The sequence below is a fragment of the Hyaena hyaena genome, unplaced genomic scaffold, assembly GCF_003009895.1.
Source record: "Hyaena hyaena isolate Hyena2069 unplaced genomic scaffold, ASM300989v1 scaffold_778, whole genome shotgun sequence".
Taxonomy (NCBI): domain Eukaryota; kingdom Metazoa; phylum Chordata; class Mammalia; order Carnivora; family Hyaenidae; genus Hyaena; species Hyaena hyaena.
In genome coordinates this window covers 394,530-412,546 of record NW_024081411.1, presented here as the reverse complement: position 1 = coordinate 412,546, position 18,017 = coordinate 394,530, and the positions used below count along the sequence as shown (strand labels likewise).

Genomic DNA, 18,017 nt, shown 5'->3' with positions numbered 1-18,017 from the left:
CATGTTTGTGGGATCATTGAATGATCCCAAAACTGGCAGTATAGAATCTTTGGATATAAGAGTTGAAGAAGATCCTTATGCTGAGGACACCAGGACCTAGGATGTGAAGGAATGAGGAACACAGAGGTGTGACAGTGTTGAGTCCCAACTTTGTGTCTGGCATGTGTTGGGCCCATATGTTGTGAGTGTGCCTTACCTGTTTGAGGATGAACAGATAAGAGGTTCTGGAAAACCAGAAACTGGGGTCTGGAAGCAGCTAACCATTTTCCCCCAAGATCCATAATAGCCAGTAGGGATGAGGGAGGTTTGGAATCCAGGTCTATGCTCCTGACACAAGGCCCTGTGTTAATTTTCTCAACAAAGAACTAAACAAGGGACCAAAAAGGTTCAGAAAGATAAATTTCTGGTAACCCAGCTATAAGTCTTGGGCATTTTCTTGAAGCAGATCTACATCCTTGATATGAACCACCTCTGCAAAGAGAAACAAATATATAAATAAAATCTTAATAAGATTATTGAGCAATGTGGTGTAGACTTTTTATTGGAAATGTCAAGCAAAAATGAAGCAGAGTGTTTGTGTCAGATACTGCACAGCAAAAACACTTAATAAAACCTACACACACCCACTGTTTCTTGGCATTCCTCCAAGGCACCTCTTTGGAACCAACAACCAGTGACCCGCCTCCTTGGATTTCACATCCTGCAAACCCTTCAAATTTGCTATGATCTTTTTCTTTTTTCAGGATCCATCCCCACCTTATCCCCACCTTTTCTTTCCATCCCTCCTTTGATTCTGTGGAACACTTCACCTATATCCTGATTTCTCTAGTGTTCCATCCTTAAATCTATCATCCCATTCAGCAAACAGAAAGTATATATATACACATATAAGTATATATATATATATATATATATACACATATAAGTATATATATATATATATATATATACAGACACACACACATATATATATATACTGATATATATATACTTGTATACATATATATATAAGCCAACTTCAAGTCCTTCATATATATATGTATGTATGTATGTATATGTATATATGTGCATATACATGTATGCATGTGTGTGTATGTATATATACATATACATATATACATATACATATATATACATATACATATATATACATATACATATATATACATATACATATATATATACATATACATATATATACATATACATATATATATATGCCAAGTTCAAATTGAGTCTCTACCATTTTGGAGCTGCATGTTCCTGTGCATGTCAGTTAACTTACCAGTAAAGTGAGACTGCATAGTATATATATAACAAACATATATAATATTTATATTACATTTGTATTCACTACACAAATATGCATATATATGTATATACTCTATATTACATTGTGTGTATGTTGTGTGTGCACTGATTTCACAGTAATTCTAGAAAGTACAGAAATATAAGTGAAGTAAACTACTGTGGTTCTGAGCTGGTATTTCTCTCCTCTGTGGCATCTAGCCTTTACCATGCTCAGGGTACCATAGCATTATCACTGGTATTATATTGTCATTGGTACATCTTCTATGCTAGGCTTGTTTTTACAAAGAAATGGTGAACTCCATGAGGTCACAGTCCTGTGACTCCCATGGTACCTGATACAGCCTGGGCACAAAAGTGCTGAATAAGTTTAGATAAATGTAACATATGGTAGAATTGGGGCCAGTATCCATAATGAGATGTGTAAACACGAGCAACATTCAAGGAATGATGTGAATTTGGCCAGACCTTTAATTAGTATGTGGATTCAGCAGTAGGTGGGAAAGAACATCTTGTAATTTGCTTCTCTATTTCTCACAGGGAAGCACACTCTCTTATTGCCCCTGGTTTTCCATGTTGTGGTGTTGCCGAACACTTACAGGAGTATTTAATGTAAAATCACGACCCACTTGTGAAAACCTATGCAATTATCTCCACTTTGTGTTTTTCTGATCTTGACTCAGCAGGCACAGACTGAAGCAGCCTGGCAATGTGAAAAAAACCTAAGGTTTCAAGTCAGAAGTTCTGTGGTTGGCTTTGAGCCTCACCGTTTAGTAACAAAGTGACCCAAAGTGAGACCCCTTAATTCTAAAATGGGGATGTAGTGAGGGGCACCTGGGTGACTCAGTCGGATGAACGTCTGACTTCAGCTCAGGTCATGATCTCACAGTCTGTGAGTTTGAGCTCCATGTCAGGCTCTGTGCCGACAGCTCAGAGCCTGGAGCCTGCTTCAGATTCTGTTTCTTCCTCTCTCTGCCCCTCCTGTCTCACATTCTGTCTCTCTCTGTCTCTGAAAAATGAATAAACCTTAAAATTTTTTTAAATAAATAAATAAAATGGGGATGTACTGAGACCTCCCCACAGGGTTGTGCTCGGACCAAATGGGATTCAGTCCAGTAATAAAAACTAATGGCAGATAATAGCATACTCTACAAATATTAATTCTTCTGACATGTGTGCTACGTACTATTAGAGGATTAAATGGGAATATAATGCACTATCTATGTTAAGAGAGCTAAGAGGTACCCAGTTTCCCATAATTCAGCACAGCAGCTGGTAAGTGTAGCAAGAGGGCCACAAAGAGCCCTGAAACTCAGAGGAAGAAAAGATGAATTCCCACTGATACATTGATACTGGAGCCTTTTCAGTCCCTCCAGGTAATTGGTCTTCAATTAGTCATTCTTTGGAAAGGCTCCATAGGAGACACCTTAGGCTTGTTCAGGGTTGCTCAACATAGTGGATGTGGTCAGGTAGTTTGAGAGCCAAGTTCGAATCCAGGCTCTGCCACTTTGGGGCTGCATAGTACCTTCTCAATGTGGTCATTGTGCATGAGAGCAGACAGTACATCCAAAATGTGAGCACAGAGCTTGACTCTCCAGTGGTGGTGCTTCTGCTGAAGGGTGGGAGAGGCATGATGGCGAGTGCAATGGGGAGGCTTCCAGTGGCAGTTGGCATTTCACAAATATTCATGGCTCTCTTATGGGAGGTCGCAGTGTTTCTTGAGAAACAACTTGACAGATGGTTTAAATCTGCCCACTGCTGTCCCAAACTTCACTCATGAGGCAGGCACATCCCATGCTGGCAAAGTTTTGCTATCATATCTAGCAGTCCAAACATATTTCCAAGGCCGTCTGGAAATCCCACATCCCAAGGAGTCATCCCTGCTCCTCTAGAAAATTAATGACTTTGTTTGCCGTGCCCTTTTATGGTATATAAAATATTTTGAACATATAATAATGATAATAAAATTAATCATTTGCTAAGTGGCTACCATTCATCTTGTATGGCCAAATACAATTCTATATCTCTGCCCATCCATTTATTGCTTCTCTTCTTACATTCATTCCTCATTGGCCTGTGGATAGCTATTGCCTCATTGATAAATTTCAGTGTCCCACACAATCAATAGATTGGGTATCTGGATCATCAGCTTGATTTCTGTCTTAGTCTGTTCAGACTGCTGCAGCAGATATACCATATAACAGAATCTTAGGTACAGATAACAGAATATTTCCCACAGTTCTGGATGCTGGGAAGTCCAAGCTCAAGCAACTAGCAGATTTGGTGGCTAAAAAGAGCCCATTTCCTGGTTCATAGATACATAGTAGAAAGGGCAATGGAGCTTGCTGGAGTCTCTTTTATAAAGGCACTAATCCCATGCATGAAGGTTATACCCTAATGACCTAATCACCTTCCAAAGACCCCACCTTCAAACACCATCACATGTAGGATTAGGTTCCACATATGAATTTTGGGGAATAACAAACATTCAGTCCATAGCAATTTTCCAGTGCAAATACTTCTAAGATCTTTGGGTTTTTAGGTACATACCACAGGTCAATTATAACATTCTCAATGTTATAGCCATAGAATACTTTACAGTCACATGAAAGCATTTTATTACTTCATTTACTTCTCCCTAAGAGAAGGGTAATTATTTGCTCCCTTTTTATATTACAATAACCCTGAAACTCCAAGAGATTAGTTACCATGCCAAAATTGCCTGTCTAATAACTGGTTAAGCTGAAACTAGAAACACAGACAATCTGTATACTAGCAGCTTACACCCTTCTTCCTTCCTCTCCTTTCCCACTATTTTGTTTTTAATAGCAGAAAATTCTGGAATAGTAGAAAAAAGGCAGAGGCTAGTGTTGGCTTGGGAAGATTTCAGTCAATTAATTGACCTTGTAACATCTACCTATACAAAGGAAATAGGTGACGTGAGGTCTCAAGTTGAAGAGAAAACTTACATAAGTGTAGGAAGATGATAGAAGCGAGGTTCCTTATAATATCCACTCTAGCCTCCACACTCCCATCTTTTACAAAATTATATTAAGCTCACAGTCCACAAGGAACAGGGCCATTTCTGAGAAATGAAGGGGCAGATGTTTTAGTAATGAGTTTTATCATGTCTCTTTATGTTAGAGACTTACATCCTATGAGTAGCGATTTTTTTTTTTAATGAAGCTCTGGGACAAAGTAGTCAGTCTAGGTTTTAGCTTTTTAGCTGTTAATATATTGATTGGGAGTATCAAGATGCTCCAACTTTTGTGCTCCAAGACAACAACTCAAGTTGCTTTTTTATTTATCGGTGCTTTTTTATTTCTACACTCATCTTTGCCTTTTTATTCTTCCCCTCCCCCTGCAAAAACAAAAACAAACAAAAAAACCCAGAAGAGGCAAAGGACTTTCATCCTGAAGGGTCATATGGGCAGTCCAAGAACTTCTTGTCCTCTCTCTAAGTCATGAAAACCAGAACACAAAGATAAAGCTTACAGCCATTAAGGTTCAATCTCTAGCACAGAATATGTTGGCTTTGTGGTCTCCATATGTGTCTTCTCCACAAAGTCATCCTTCCTGAGGGCAACAAGAAGAATTTCAATCCTCTGTCCCTGTGGTGCACAGCATCAGCACTTCCTGAAGCCTCCAGTTTGTGTATATAAACTGCCACCATGGTCGTGGTCAATCCCCATTAGACCCCCAAGATGTTATACTGGTGCAGGTGTCTGTGCCTGTAGATCAGCAGGGGCAAGTAATATGCAATGTGTACTTAGTATGTGCCAGCTTCAGGGCTAAAGCTCTTTATATGGTATACTCTGTTTACTCCTCATAATAACATGTTAATAGGTAGTATTGATGTCTCCATTTTCCAGAAGAAGAATTTGGAAAGTTAATTACCTATACAAGGTTACCAAGCCAGCAAGTGACAGAAGCAGGATTTAAACACGATTCTGGGATCCCAACCAAAGTACAATAATGCTAAAAAATCAGAGGAAGAGTCTTCTTTGAAAATATGTAATGGGGAACTTATCAAGTCCAGACCCTTATTGTATTTGACAAAACAGGCTAAGAGTCAGGCATACTGATACTTCTTCTAGTGCTGTGTATGGTGTAGACACAAGGTCTTTGTCCCATGCTTTTCTCACACACCACCTTTTCTCTCCCTTACTATCATTCCGAATGGGCAGTGAAGGTTCCAGGGAGTTTCTTGGTAAGGTTGGGGAAGGTGACAATTGTTTATCATTATGTTTTGGCTGGCGAGTGTGCCAGCAACCTCAGTTTACATCTTCCTTCTAGCACCTCCCCTACACACATATACACATGTGCGCATGCACACGCGCGCGCGCGTGCACACACACACACACACTACAAATTGAAAGAACAATATTGGCTTCGATGTCAACTATCTTATTTGAAATCTGTTCTCAGTGAGGTTATTTTGGGGCTGTTATGTTAGGGCCCTAGTAAAAGATTTTATTATGTTAGGGGCCCAATAAAAGATTTTATGTGCAAATCTGTTTCAAAGGAGGTTCAGCTTCAGCACAGTGTATGTGTAGTAGGTAATAGACCCACTCTTTCTAGAAACAGGCAGATAAAACTGCATATTACATTAATATCACACAGCCTCCAGGACATAAAATGAGCAAATACCAGTTTGACAAACACTAAATTCAACATTAAATGGTCTAGCAGAGGAGATGACTTGCTGGTAAGATGCCATGTTGTTCCAAATGTCATCCCACAGTTTTGATTCAGACACGTAGTGTGGTGCCTTAGCACAACATTTTTGGAAAATGAGCTTAAGAAGACAGAGTCAACATAACCTGCCATGCAGGAGCCCCCAGGGCCATCCCAACGCTGCGAGCAACTTTCTGATGAGACTTACAGCTCTTTATTGACTCTTGTGGTCCAGAAGTCAGCATCCTGCTTCTTTGTTCTTGAAATAGAAATGTGATCTTTGAAGGAAATATGTAGGTGGAGAGGAAGAGAGCGGCCTAACAATGTCAAGATTTACTTTAAATAATCTGAATAGAATTAATGAGCAAAGAAATTGGAAAAGTTAATTGTGCATCCTAACAGCTGTGTGGTTCGCTTTTGTTTCTTTAAGGAGGAAGGAGTGCCACAGAGGCTGTGTGGGAAGTCATAGACATGTACCTGAAGAGGTGGCCACTTCTCTGGTTTAGGCAGACTGTTCACATTGTATTGGGCCCTACAAGTTCCACTAGCTGACAAACCTTCTAAATGCCATTTCCTACATTTCTTGTGCAAGCCCAGTTTATTAGCACTAGGGCCCCTCCTCTTCACAAGTTCCAGTAGCAGCACTGTTCATTCCTGTCCAACAATAGGACACTGATGTCTCAGGGTGGGGAAACTGGTATGATCCCTTACTTAAAAGGATCTGCCTTGTTGCCAGGCATCTTACCCAGGAAATTGGAAGTCAAGTGACATGGGATCCATTCTCTACCCCAGAAGTTTGGAAATCTGACATAGCCTGAGGGACCAGCATGAGCTTTGCAGTCAGACAAATTTGAGCACAAATCGCAGCTTCACTATTTACTTGCTGTGTGTCTTTGAGTATGTTGTATAACTTCCACACTTGTCAATTTCTCACCTGAACATAAAATAGAAGGCCAGTATGTACAGAGGGACAGTGCTTGGCATATAATAAATACTCAGAAAATGCCCTTAATATTTATGCCTTGTAGGGTACTAATAGTATTCCTAACAATAATAATAGTAATAGTAAAAATTAATAGTGTGGATAAATAATATCATGAATGTAAAGCATCCAACATAGTAGACACTCAAAAATGTTAATTTTTGCTTCTCTTTTTCAATTACCATGCCCTTTTTTTTTTTTTTTTACAAATAGTTTATTGTCAAATTAGTTTCCACATAACACTCAGTGATCATCCCCAAAGTGCCCTCCTCCATGCCCTTTTATGAGTCCTAGAGATATTACAAGTTTTCTTCCATCTATGTCAGAAACAGGCTCAGGCTCAACACGACTCAGGCTCAACATGACCCTTTGGTTACATTGTCTTTTCTCCTCCTCCTCCTCCTCCTCCTCCTCCTTCTCCTTCTCCTCCTCCTCCTTCTTCTTCTTCTTCTCTTCTTCTTCTTCTTCTTCTTCTTCTTCTTCTTCTTCTTCTTCTTCGCAGATTTCTTTCTCTCCTTCAGGGTAAGCCGTCATCCAGAAGCAAGGAAGAATGAAAAAAAAAAAAAAGGATATGTCAGGTTAGACTTCGTTACAACAAGAATGGGAACAAGTCAGAAGAGACATATGTATTTAATGGCCAGTGAATTTGTCCAAAGGAATCATTTTCACTGGCCAGGAGCCCAATTAAACCTGTAAAATGGAAATCCAGAAAATCAGATTAACGAGCCAGTCATTAGTGAGGAAAAGACCCAGCTAATTCAGTGTTTAGCATGACGGATGGGCTCAGAGCAAATAATTGGATGACATTCATCATATGTAAAATAAAAGGTGTCACTGAAGAGGAAAGTGGTAATAATCTCTGGGATTTACAATGCCAGCAGATTTGCTTGTAAGGAAGAGAAAAGTTCATCAAAATAGATTAATAGTCGCTAAACTTTATTCTTTTCCTGTGTGGTTGCCAGAGAGCCATGCAAATAGTATTGGAGAGGCAGCAAATGTATCAGCTGTATCATCCCAACATTGTGAGGATTCTGCTCCAAAGGAGGAGTCCTAGAGATAAGTTTCTGCAACCATCTAGGGACTGGGCAGGAATGGAGAGTTCTTCTGTACATCCATGGTTTGGTCACTAAACAATGGAGGAAATCAAACTCAAAGTGTCTCTGGTTGAGCTGATTAATCCCCACGATTTGCTATTTAGTTAGTCAATGAGTATTGAGCCCCTGCCCTGTGCCTGGCATTTTGGGGATACCCTTATTCCTAGTAAAGGGCTCAGGCATAGGCTGTAGTTACAGATTGGCTGTTACAATGAAGGGACGTGTGATGTTGAGCAAGTTAGTTGACTACTTTCAGCCTCAATCTCCTCTTGACCTGTAGAGGTACTATACATTGTATAATACATAATTAGAATCAAACAAGGGATGGTGTTTAAACTGCTTTTTGTACCATTTTCTATGTATTAAGCTTTCCTTGTGTGGTAGTAATTATCAATCTTTTTATTACCTCACCTCCTCTCTTCTATGAAGACATCATTTTTAAGATACACCATCAATGTCATCACAGATTTTCTGGGAATATGAAGAATAATAAGCATATATACACATGCCAATTACAGAGATTTTTATGTTTTTTAAAAAATATCTTGGAGTCAGGAAAATGTATTATTGTTATAGTGAGGTGAGTCAGATGAATGGAGAGACTTCTCAGTCACAGGAAGAGGAGAACAGGTTTAGAGCCAAACTTTGCTAGGTTCAAATTTGTGTTTTCTTGGGCAAGTCAATCAGTACCTTATAGTCTCTGAAGGGTTGTCATGAGGATTAAATTAGATAATTTATATAATGGCTACATGCAGTTCAGGAGCATGGTAGATGAACTCAATCAATGACCGTTGTGTCATTACTTTTCTCATTATGTATTCACTAATCATTTGCCACAAGACCAGCACTGCCTAGGAATCCGGGAGTTTGCAACTGTATAATAAGACATGGAGGGAAGATTACAGGAATATGTGTACCACAAGAAAAAAAATGTTGAAAGGGTTGTAGAAATAGAAAGAACAAGGCTCAAAAGTTGAGAGGAGAGAAATGAACTGGTGTCATTCCGAACCCTTCCACAGTCCCATAGGTCTTACAGTGACATTAAACCATCAGTTGGCACTCAGTAGGTGTGGAGAAAGATATCACCAGGACAAAAGCAGAACTGCAGGAGCTATCTTGGTATCACTGGGAGATACTCTGTTCTCCTAGGAACTGGAAGAACATCTGGGCTCTTGGGGCTTTATCAGCCTCTTAGTAGTTTGGATAATTCCATTGTATACCTGAAGTGTAATCTCCATCTTTGATTACTCAAGCACAAAGTCTCCCAGGTTGTATGTGTGAGCTTGTGAAAGAGAGAGAGAGAGAAAGGCTGTGCTTATGCAGGGCTGTATCAGGAATGGCTAGGCTGAATTCCCAAGTCGATGGAGCCAGTCACTCTATTGAGGGGAACTCTCTGTTCTCCTTTGACTCTTGGTGATTTGGAAACCTCAACGGACCCAGTCCAGTTCTATGGTGCTGATCAGATGCTTGGCAGTGCTCTCATCTTGTTCCCTTGTGGAGCTGACTGGGTCTTTTTAGGAGAAGCTTCTTTTAATTGCTGAGCTCTAGCTGGCATTCAGTGACAGGACTAGCCTACTCTGATGCCAGTTTCCTTCCCAAAGGCAAGTTTGATGACATTCTGGGTGTCCCATAGAGAGCTGCTTTTTAAGCATATGATCATTGACCAGAACATATATTTTGGAAGTTAAAAACTTTATTACTATGTATCAAGTATCCTTTGGGGTGATGACAGTCTTTCAGAACTGGTTAGAGGTTAGATAACATTGCAAATGTGCTAAATGCCACTGAATTGTACACTTTATTTTTATTTTTTTTTAATTTGAGAGGGAGAGAGCACAAGCTGGAGAGAGGGGTGGAGAGAGGGGTGGAGAGAGAGAGAGGGGGAGAGAGAGGAGAGGGAATCTTAAGCAGGCTCCATGCACAGTGTGGAGCCAGACACAAGGTTCCATCCTGGAACCCTGAGATTATGATGTGAACCAAAATCAAGAGTCAGATGCTCAATTGACTGAACCACCCAGGCGTCCCAAGAATTATACCACTTAAAATGACTAATTTTACATAATAGGAATTTCACCTCAAACGGGAAACTTTAACATCATTGTGAACACAAAATGACAAAAATAGGTACATCTCAGAGGGAGCTAAGGGTCTCAGGACAGGTGCAGGACACAGAGTCACAGGGGTGTTATGTCAGTTGTCATTTGAAGTTCTAGTTCTGACCTGCTCAGAGGGAGTCCCTAAATCAGCAGCATTGGCATCATCTGGAAACTCATTAGAAAAGACACTTCTTGGACCTCACCCTAGATTGATGAACTCAAAGGCTCTGTAGGTGGGGCCCAGCAGTCTGAATTTTAAGCAGCTTTCCAGGTGATTCTGATGCAGCTAAAGTTCAAACACTGCTGTTCCATTTCTTGGGTTGACAGGTATACATGTGTTGGTTTTATAATTTATAATTAAAACACTAATTCAAAAAGATAATATGCATTCTTATGTTTACTGCAGCATGACTAACAACAGCCAAATTCTGGAAGCAGCCCAAGTGTCCATCAGTAGATGAATAGATAAAGAAGTGGTATATATGTACATATATGTGTACATATATATGTATATAGACAAAATATTTATATGTATATAATGGAATATTACTCAGCCATAAAAATAATGAGGTCTAGCCATTTGTAACAACATGGATGGATCCAAGGATATAATGCTAAATTAAATAAGTCAGTCAGAGAAAAATAAATAGCATATGATTTCACCCATATGTGGAATTTAAGAAAGAAACCAAATGAACAGAAAAAAAGAGAAAAACCATAAAATAGACTCTTAACTATAGAGAACAAATAGATGGTTGCCAGATGGGAGGTGGGTAGGGTCACAGGCGAAATAGGTGAAGGGGATTAAGAGGACACTTACTTTAGTGAACACTGAGGAATATATAGAATTGATGAGTCACTATATTGTACACCTTGAACTAATATAACACTTTATTTTAACTGGACTGGAATTTAAATAAATGAAATGAAATTAAACAAACAAATAGGATCAAACAAGGACTACTGGTGACTGTGTGTCTAGTGCCGAAGATTATATTTTTTTTAATATAATTTACTGTCAAATTGGCTTCCATACAACAGCCAATGCTCATCCCAACAAGTGACCTCCTCAATGCCCACCACCCACTTTCCCCTCTCCCCACACCCCTTTTACCCTCAGTTTGTTCTCTGTGTTTAAGAGTCTCTTATGGTTTGCCTCCCTCCCTCTATAACTTTTTCCCCCTTCCCTTCCCCCTCTTCTGTTAAGTTTCTCAAGATCCACATGAGTGAAAACATATGGTATCTGTCTTTCTCTGACTGACTTATTTCACTTAGCATAGTACTCTCCAGATCCATCCACGTTGCTGCAAATGGCAGGATTTCCCAAAGATTATGTTTTAATCTGATTCTATGCAGCTGAGATTTATTTTAAAAAGGAAAAAACTACTCAACATCTCATTGATCTTAATGTGTGAATACCTCATCTCTAAGCCACTGCAGCACAATATAAGATTCAGAACGGATGTCTTTATCAACAAACAAAAAAACCCAAAGTAAACAAACAAACAAACCAAAAGTCCTGGAATACAAAACATGTATGGCTCTAATGAAGAAATAGAGATGTAAGTATAGCACTCAACACTGGGGATGAAACCAGTCTCTCCTCTCGATTCATAGCCTGTCTTTGCTCCAACTTTTTCCCAAGGTTCTGCCTCCCCACAGACTCTAACATTTGCTCTACCTGGTGGCTTGTGCCTGCTTTGTGGTCTTCCAATCTGTGCAGAACAAGGGGGACTGTGGGAGAAGCCCTCTCTTGGAGTGAGGAGCGATGGGTGGCTTTCAATAGAGATGTGACACCTCTCCTGCTCCTCGCTGTGGATGGGCGCCAGGTTGGGACTGGATTGGGAGGGCTGGCCTGTCTCCAGCAAGTGCTTGGTGAGAACGGAGCTGGTGCCTCCATTAATTGTCTCTTCAGCACAGTGGCCGGGTTGCTATTGTTGTCCTGTTATTTTCTCTGAAGAGTCTGTGGTATCTTCTCTTGTGAATATTAATTCCCCCCAAGTTAGGGTGATTGGCCTGAGAGCAGCCATGTGCAGAACTGTGCCATGTTGGCAGGACTTTTCAACAAGCCCAGGCCAGACCATTTCTCAGAGTCGTTTACAGGTTCCTGTAGGATTCCTTTCCTCCCCAAGTGAGATTACAGAGCTTGACTCCCCTAGCCATCAAATAGAGGAGCTGGGACTCAAACCCAGGATTTCTCACTTTCCAATATAGAATTCTTCCTCTGATTCCTTTAAATAACTTGCACATGGAATGGATCAAAACATACCTGCTCAGTGCATAAATTTGTAAGTAGGAAGGAAAAAAAAATGTGCTTGGATCAGAGGTGAAATTAATTTCAAAGTAACAAGAGATTTTGAGCAATAGTAATTATTTAGATTCAGAAAAAAAATTCATTTCACAATCATGTCATGATTGCATTGGATTCAAAACTTTTTTAAGGCAGAATAAATAGATCCTGGGTCCATCCCATGTCATAGCTTCTGTTTTCTACAAATACTTATTAGGTGTGTATGTACACAGAGCACAGTGACCAAATACAGAGTCCCTGCTCTCATAGAAAGTGTCAACCATTGGGAAAGACTGTTGTAATTGTTCATTTGTTCTCTAAGTGCCACATTGTGGGAGCAACTCAGTGCTGTGGGACTGGAGGCTCATTGCCAGCAAGGGATATTCTCTAAAAGGTTATCACACACCTATTGTGGCTGTTGATGGAGCAGCTAGTCCTTTCCAACTTGACCATGACCCCTGGCCCCATCTGACTTTGTGTTTCCCCTGTGATCCAGGTAACAACTGGTGGAAGAGCCAGCTACTACGTGTCCTATCGAAGAGAGGCCTTCGCCCAAATAAAGCTGCCCAAGTACTCACTGCCCAAGGTATGCACAACCCACTGTCATGGGTCCTGACAGACAGAGCAGCAAGGAGAGACTGCCATGTTGGGCCGTGGGGAGGTTTGACTTCTGCCTAGGAGACAGCTGGCATTCAGCCTGACCTACCACTGCTGGGGGCTGGCCTCTGCTGATGTTCCTGAACACCGGTTCTGCATTCCCCTTTCAGCAGGTTATGCAGGCGAGAGCTTTGATTCCCTGTGTCTCAAACATCCTGTATAGACTGGGGTCATTTCCCAAGGGCCATAGGGAAAGGAGAGCTAATACTCAATCTCTTTTGGGGGTCGCCTCCCTCTTGCAAGTGCCTTACTGCCAAATAGAGGGACAGGCTCAGAAGCGCCCATGCAGAAGCCCAAATGCCATATATATAGGTATATGTATGTGTATATATTATGTATGCATAAAGGTGCACAGGTGAGTCTTGTAGTGTTCCTGTTTCTCTCTACATTTTAATGCTAAATATAAATGCACTGCCTGTATTTCTGCTCCCTTCTGCCACTATGAGTAGTTTAAAAAAAGGAGTAGTTTAATATAATATCAGATGATGGCATGTTAACTCCTCTACTGGAAAATTATAAAACTTACCCTGTGGGCTCCATCCCTTGTGAACAATGGCTTTTGGGAGAAGATGGATCTTAGAACCTCAATCTGAACATGGACAGGATGCAGTTGCCTCACCTAATGAAGCTGCAAAAAAGCTTAGTCTCTGGTCGGATATAATGTTGCAAAGATTTGGGTCTGTAGGCTGGTACTGGGAAAAAAAAACTAAAAGTACAGAGGTGGGGAGGATTATGGGATAAAAAGGTGCATAATTGTCTATCCACTGGTTGTTTTAGTCATGCATTTATTCATATATGCATGATTAAATTCATTCATTCATTTGCACCTTCTTTTATTCACCCATTGAACTGCTCTTTCTCCCACTTAAGATTTTATTCTGTTCCAGGCACTAAATTAAGCTCTATGGATAAAGTAGTAAATAAGCCACAAATGGTCCCTACCTTTGTGGAGTTTATATTCTGGTAGGGAAGAGAGACACTGAATAAACAATTGTAGGTATAAGGAGTATTCGGGGGATAGAAGCCCAAGGGCCATTGTGACGTGATAGGTGGAACTTACCTAAAATGGATGTGAGGACAAGTTTCCTAAAGAAAAGTAATATTTAAGCTGATGCAAGAGGGTTAAGGGGTTAACCCTTCAAGCAAGGGTTGGGAAGCCAATAGAAAATATATGCACAGGCCCTATTTTAAGAGAGATAATATGGTTCATTCAACAAATTAAAATACCATCTCAAGAGACTGGGTTGCAGAGAGAGAGAGAGGTGGAGAGGCTGATGAGATGAACAGGGACCGTATAAAGCAGCCTCAGGAGCCACGGGAATCAGTTTCTCACTTTTCTCCACCTTTGCTGTGATTGGCTTGAATGAGACCATTATGTAGCTTTGTGGTTGCAGGATGTACCCATCAGATGGTCTAAACCCAAGCAGGAAAATGGTATCCCTGCTTGCAGAAGATGAGGAAGTGGAAGGTCATAATCATGCTCTTTCTGAAGGAGAAAGATTCCTTGCAGTAACTTGATGATTTCTATGTATTGGCACAGGAGAAGTATTTCAAGAACTTTCCAAACTATATCCCCAGTGGAAGGCCTGTTTTGTCTCTGTATTGTGTGCATATTTTATGTATTCTCAGCCTTCTGAGGAAAACAAACAGTTCGCTCCCCTGGGCAGTGTGGCTGCAGGTGGGGACAAATGAAGCCTGGGATTGATCAGAACGCCAGAGCACTCCATTAATGATCAGCAACCCCATGGCAATTTATTGTGGTGGAGTACCATCCGTGCAGCCCCTTTTATAGGACTTCATCCAGAGCAGCTTCATTAATATGAGGGCCGCTGTGAAAATAGCTGGATGATTATCGATCCCCTTTATTAGCCAGCATTGGCTCAGATTTTCATAGCCTAGGCTGAGGAGGTGAGGACAGAGGGGGTGGAAGTGTTTAAAAATGGAAATGGCTTTTAAGCAAGTTGTTGCTGTTCCATGAGCTGTGGCTGCTGCTGGGCCTCTTGCTTAAAAACAAAAACAAGGAGAAGCTCCATGTCATCGTTGCCCTCACACCTCTCCTCCCAGCCTGTCTGTTCAGAACGTGCTCTCCTTGGGCATTCCGTGGCTTGGAGTATTTTGCAGAGAACAAAATGAACACCATTAATAACAAGTGGCATTATTACGAGCAGCAACCTTGTATAGAGTCCTCCAGAAGCAGTTCCTGGGTGTCAGGTTGGCATGGGAGGCACGCAGCAGCAAGGGTGAAGAGGCAGATGACAGGGAGCCGTGCCAGGCTGGGGAACAGGCAATGGAGCTTCTGAGCAAGAAGCTCTGAGCCTTCTTTCCAGCTCTACTGCTTGCTTATTCACAGGCCAGGTCTTCTTATCTGTGAAATGGGCATCATAATACCATTGGACATTACTGAGCCGGGTGCTGCTGGAGAACAGAAAGGTTTAAGAAGTTCCCCCACTCTGCTGTGTTGCTGGAAGTGGCTGGCTGCAGAGAACCACTCTTCCCTGGGTGCCTCGCTAAGTGCCTGCCTATTTAGCTTTGACAAGACCAACTTCCCCTTCTGTATCTCATAAATGATTACCTGAACTCTTTGTCCCCACTGACCAATCTGGACAAAATGTGGGCTGATTTTACTTAATCACACTAAGTCTGGGTTTTCACCTTCTCCCAAACCCATGAACTCTGCCCACTCTTGAGCAGAGGCAAACTATAGCAGTCACTGGAATGCACAACAGCCTCTGTTAAGAGCCCTTCTGAAAATCACCTGACCTGACTGTAAAGAAGACAGTTTTCTTTCCAGTGGCCCTCCCTGGGACCACCTGCTCCCCCTGCTCCCCACACTCAGTTCTCTCTAGCCTTGTTTTATTTTCTAATTACTTCATAAAAGCAATTCGTTTCTGCCTTCCCTCTGGGGGACTTGTAGATATGACAGCCAGACTGTTCTCCGTGTTGCAGTAGTCTTTGCAAATAAAGTCTCTCCTCACCTAAGTCAGGATTTGCTTTTAGTTGACAGTAGAATATGTTTAATCCCATTTTGAATAATAAAAGAGAGGAAAGGGAAATATGCTTGAGAAAATTTATTATAATGATAATGACAATGACATTAACCTTTTCCTTAATTTCCTTAGGACAATTTTCCTTAATTTTTACATTTCCCCAAATACTGATTTATCCTTCTTTGCTGCATCACAGCCATACTTCTTAAAATGTTATCTGTAATTCTAATCTCTTTTGTCACTTCCTATCCACCCTTCAGTCCACTGCCAGCCCCTCTGTGCTCTCCCACAGTCCTCTCTCCTCTATTCCACCAAAAACCCTCAAGCCATTGTTACCAGGGACCAACTCCATGGCAAATCCAATAGACATTTATATAACTCCTTTTTCTTTAACTCCTCTGTAGCATTTGACACTGTTCGGGGAAAAAAAAAAAATCCATGCCTGATACTCTTTCCTTTGGAGTATTTTATTCTGATTTCCTTTTCTGGATCCCCTCCCCCTGCCACCCTTTAAATGTTGAGGATCCTAAGTTCTCTTTATATTCTGCATGGTTCCTCAACGCTTCTCTTCATATTGGTAACATTTATATCCACAGCCGCATCCATATCCATTGAACCCTGGACTGTATTTCCAACTACCTATTTGAAGTACCTTCCCTGAATGATCTGATTGTAAAAATCTGGAACTGAGCTCAGAGTTTCTATATTCTATCCCTAGTATTTCATCCTTTTTCTGTGTTTACTTAGTCCATCTATTCATTCAGACAAAAATTTGTATTGGTTATCTACCATGTGCGAGATACTTAGTAAGTGCTAGAAATGAAGTGATAAGAAAGACACAGTGTCTGCCCTCTAGGAGCTTACAGTCTAATGAGAGAGACAGATATAAACTAAATGATTACACAAGTATTTAATTATGAGTATTTAATTATGATTGTATGAGCATGCTAAAAAGAAGCAGAGTTTTGTCAATCAGATATCTGATATATTAAAGTTATACCATTTTTCCTCATCCCCCTGTGGGTTCTGCTCTCTTAACATCTCACCAATCCATTTCATAGGATTCTCATAGAATACCTGCTTCCTTAGTTCAGGCCCCCATGCATCACTGTAGATTGTTACAGTGACCTCGTAAGCCTTCCTCCCTGCCCCACTAAAATCCACCTTTCACACTGCACCCATGAAGAATGAGATCACACAATGCACCTGGTCTTCCCCAGCCAAATCTCTGCACTGATCAACTCTAATTCTTTTCTCTTGCTTAAGATCTTGTGCTAGTTTTGTATTTTCTTCTGGGTAAAACTTGGGTGTGCCATGCACAACCCCTTATGATGTAGTCACTGTCTGTCCTCACCTACCTCAGGGGAAAACTGCCTTCAGGCCATTCAAATTCCACACATTTCTTTGGATGGCCTACCACCCCTTCCTGTCAATACTTGTATCAGGGACTTTAGTCAAGTTCACAAAAGGACAAGAGTTGGGGCGCTTGGGTGGCTCTGTCGGTTAAACGTCTGACTTTGGCTCGGGTTATGATCTTGCAGTTCATGAGTTCCATCCCCATGTTGGGCTCTGTGCTGACAGCTCAGAGCCTGGGGCCTGCTTCTGATTCTGTGTCTCCCTCTCTCTCTGCCCTTCCCACGGTTGTGCTCTGTCTCTGTCTCTGTCTCTATAAAAAATAAACATTAAAACCCTTTAAAAAAATAAAAAAGCCCAAGAGTGAGTGATGTCCCCAGCACCACTGGGCATCTGCTTGAGGCTAGGTTCTACATCTTCCTCTCTGTATTCCTATTATAACATTTGGCACATGGCAGATGCTGAATAACATATGTGTTTTTATAACGAATGAAGTTACAGACAGCCCAGATTACACGAAAATGTTTCAGTCACGGGGAAGTATTTCCACCATTGTTCACCTATGAAGTCTCA

At 41.0% G+C, this 18,017-nt stretch overlaps 1 protein-coding gene across 1 annotated transcript in view; it reads left to right on the top strand.

Moving 5' to 3' along the window:
- Positions 1 to 18,017, top strand: part of SORCS3 (sortilin related VPS10 domain containing receptor 3) — a 584,073-nt gene that overhangs the window by 457,033 nt on the left and 109,023 nt on the right. Inside the window, exon 8 of the mRNA XM_039218779.1 lies at positions 12,944 to 13,033. Coding sequence (XP_039074710.1) covers positions 12,944 to 13,033 — 90 coding nt within the window. The remainder of the gene's footprint in view (positions 1 to 12,943; positions 13,034 to 18,017) is intronic.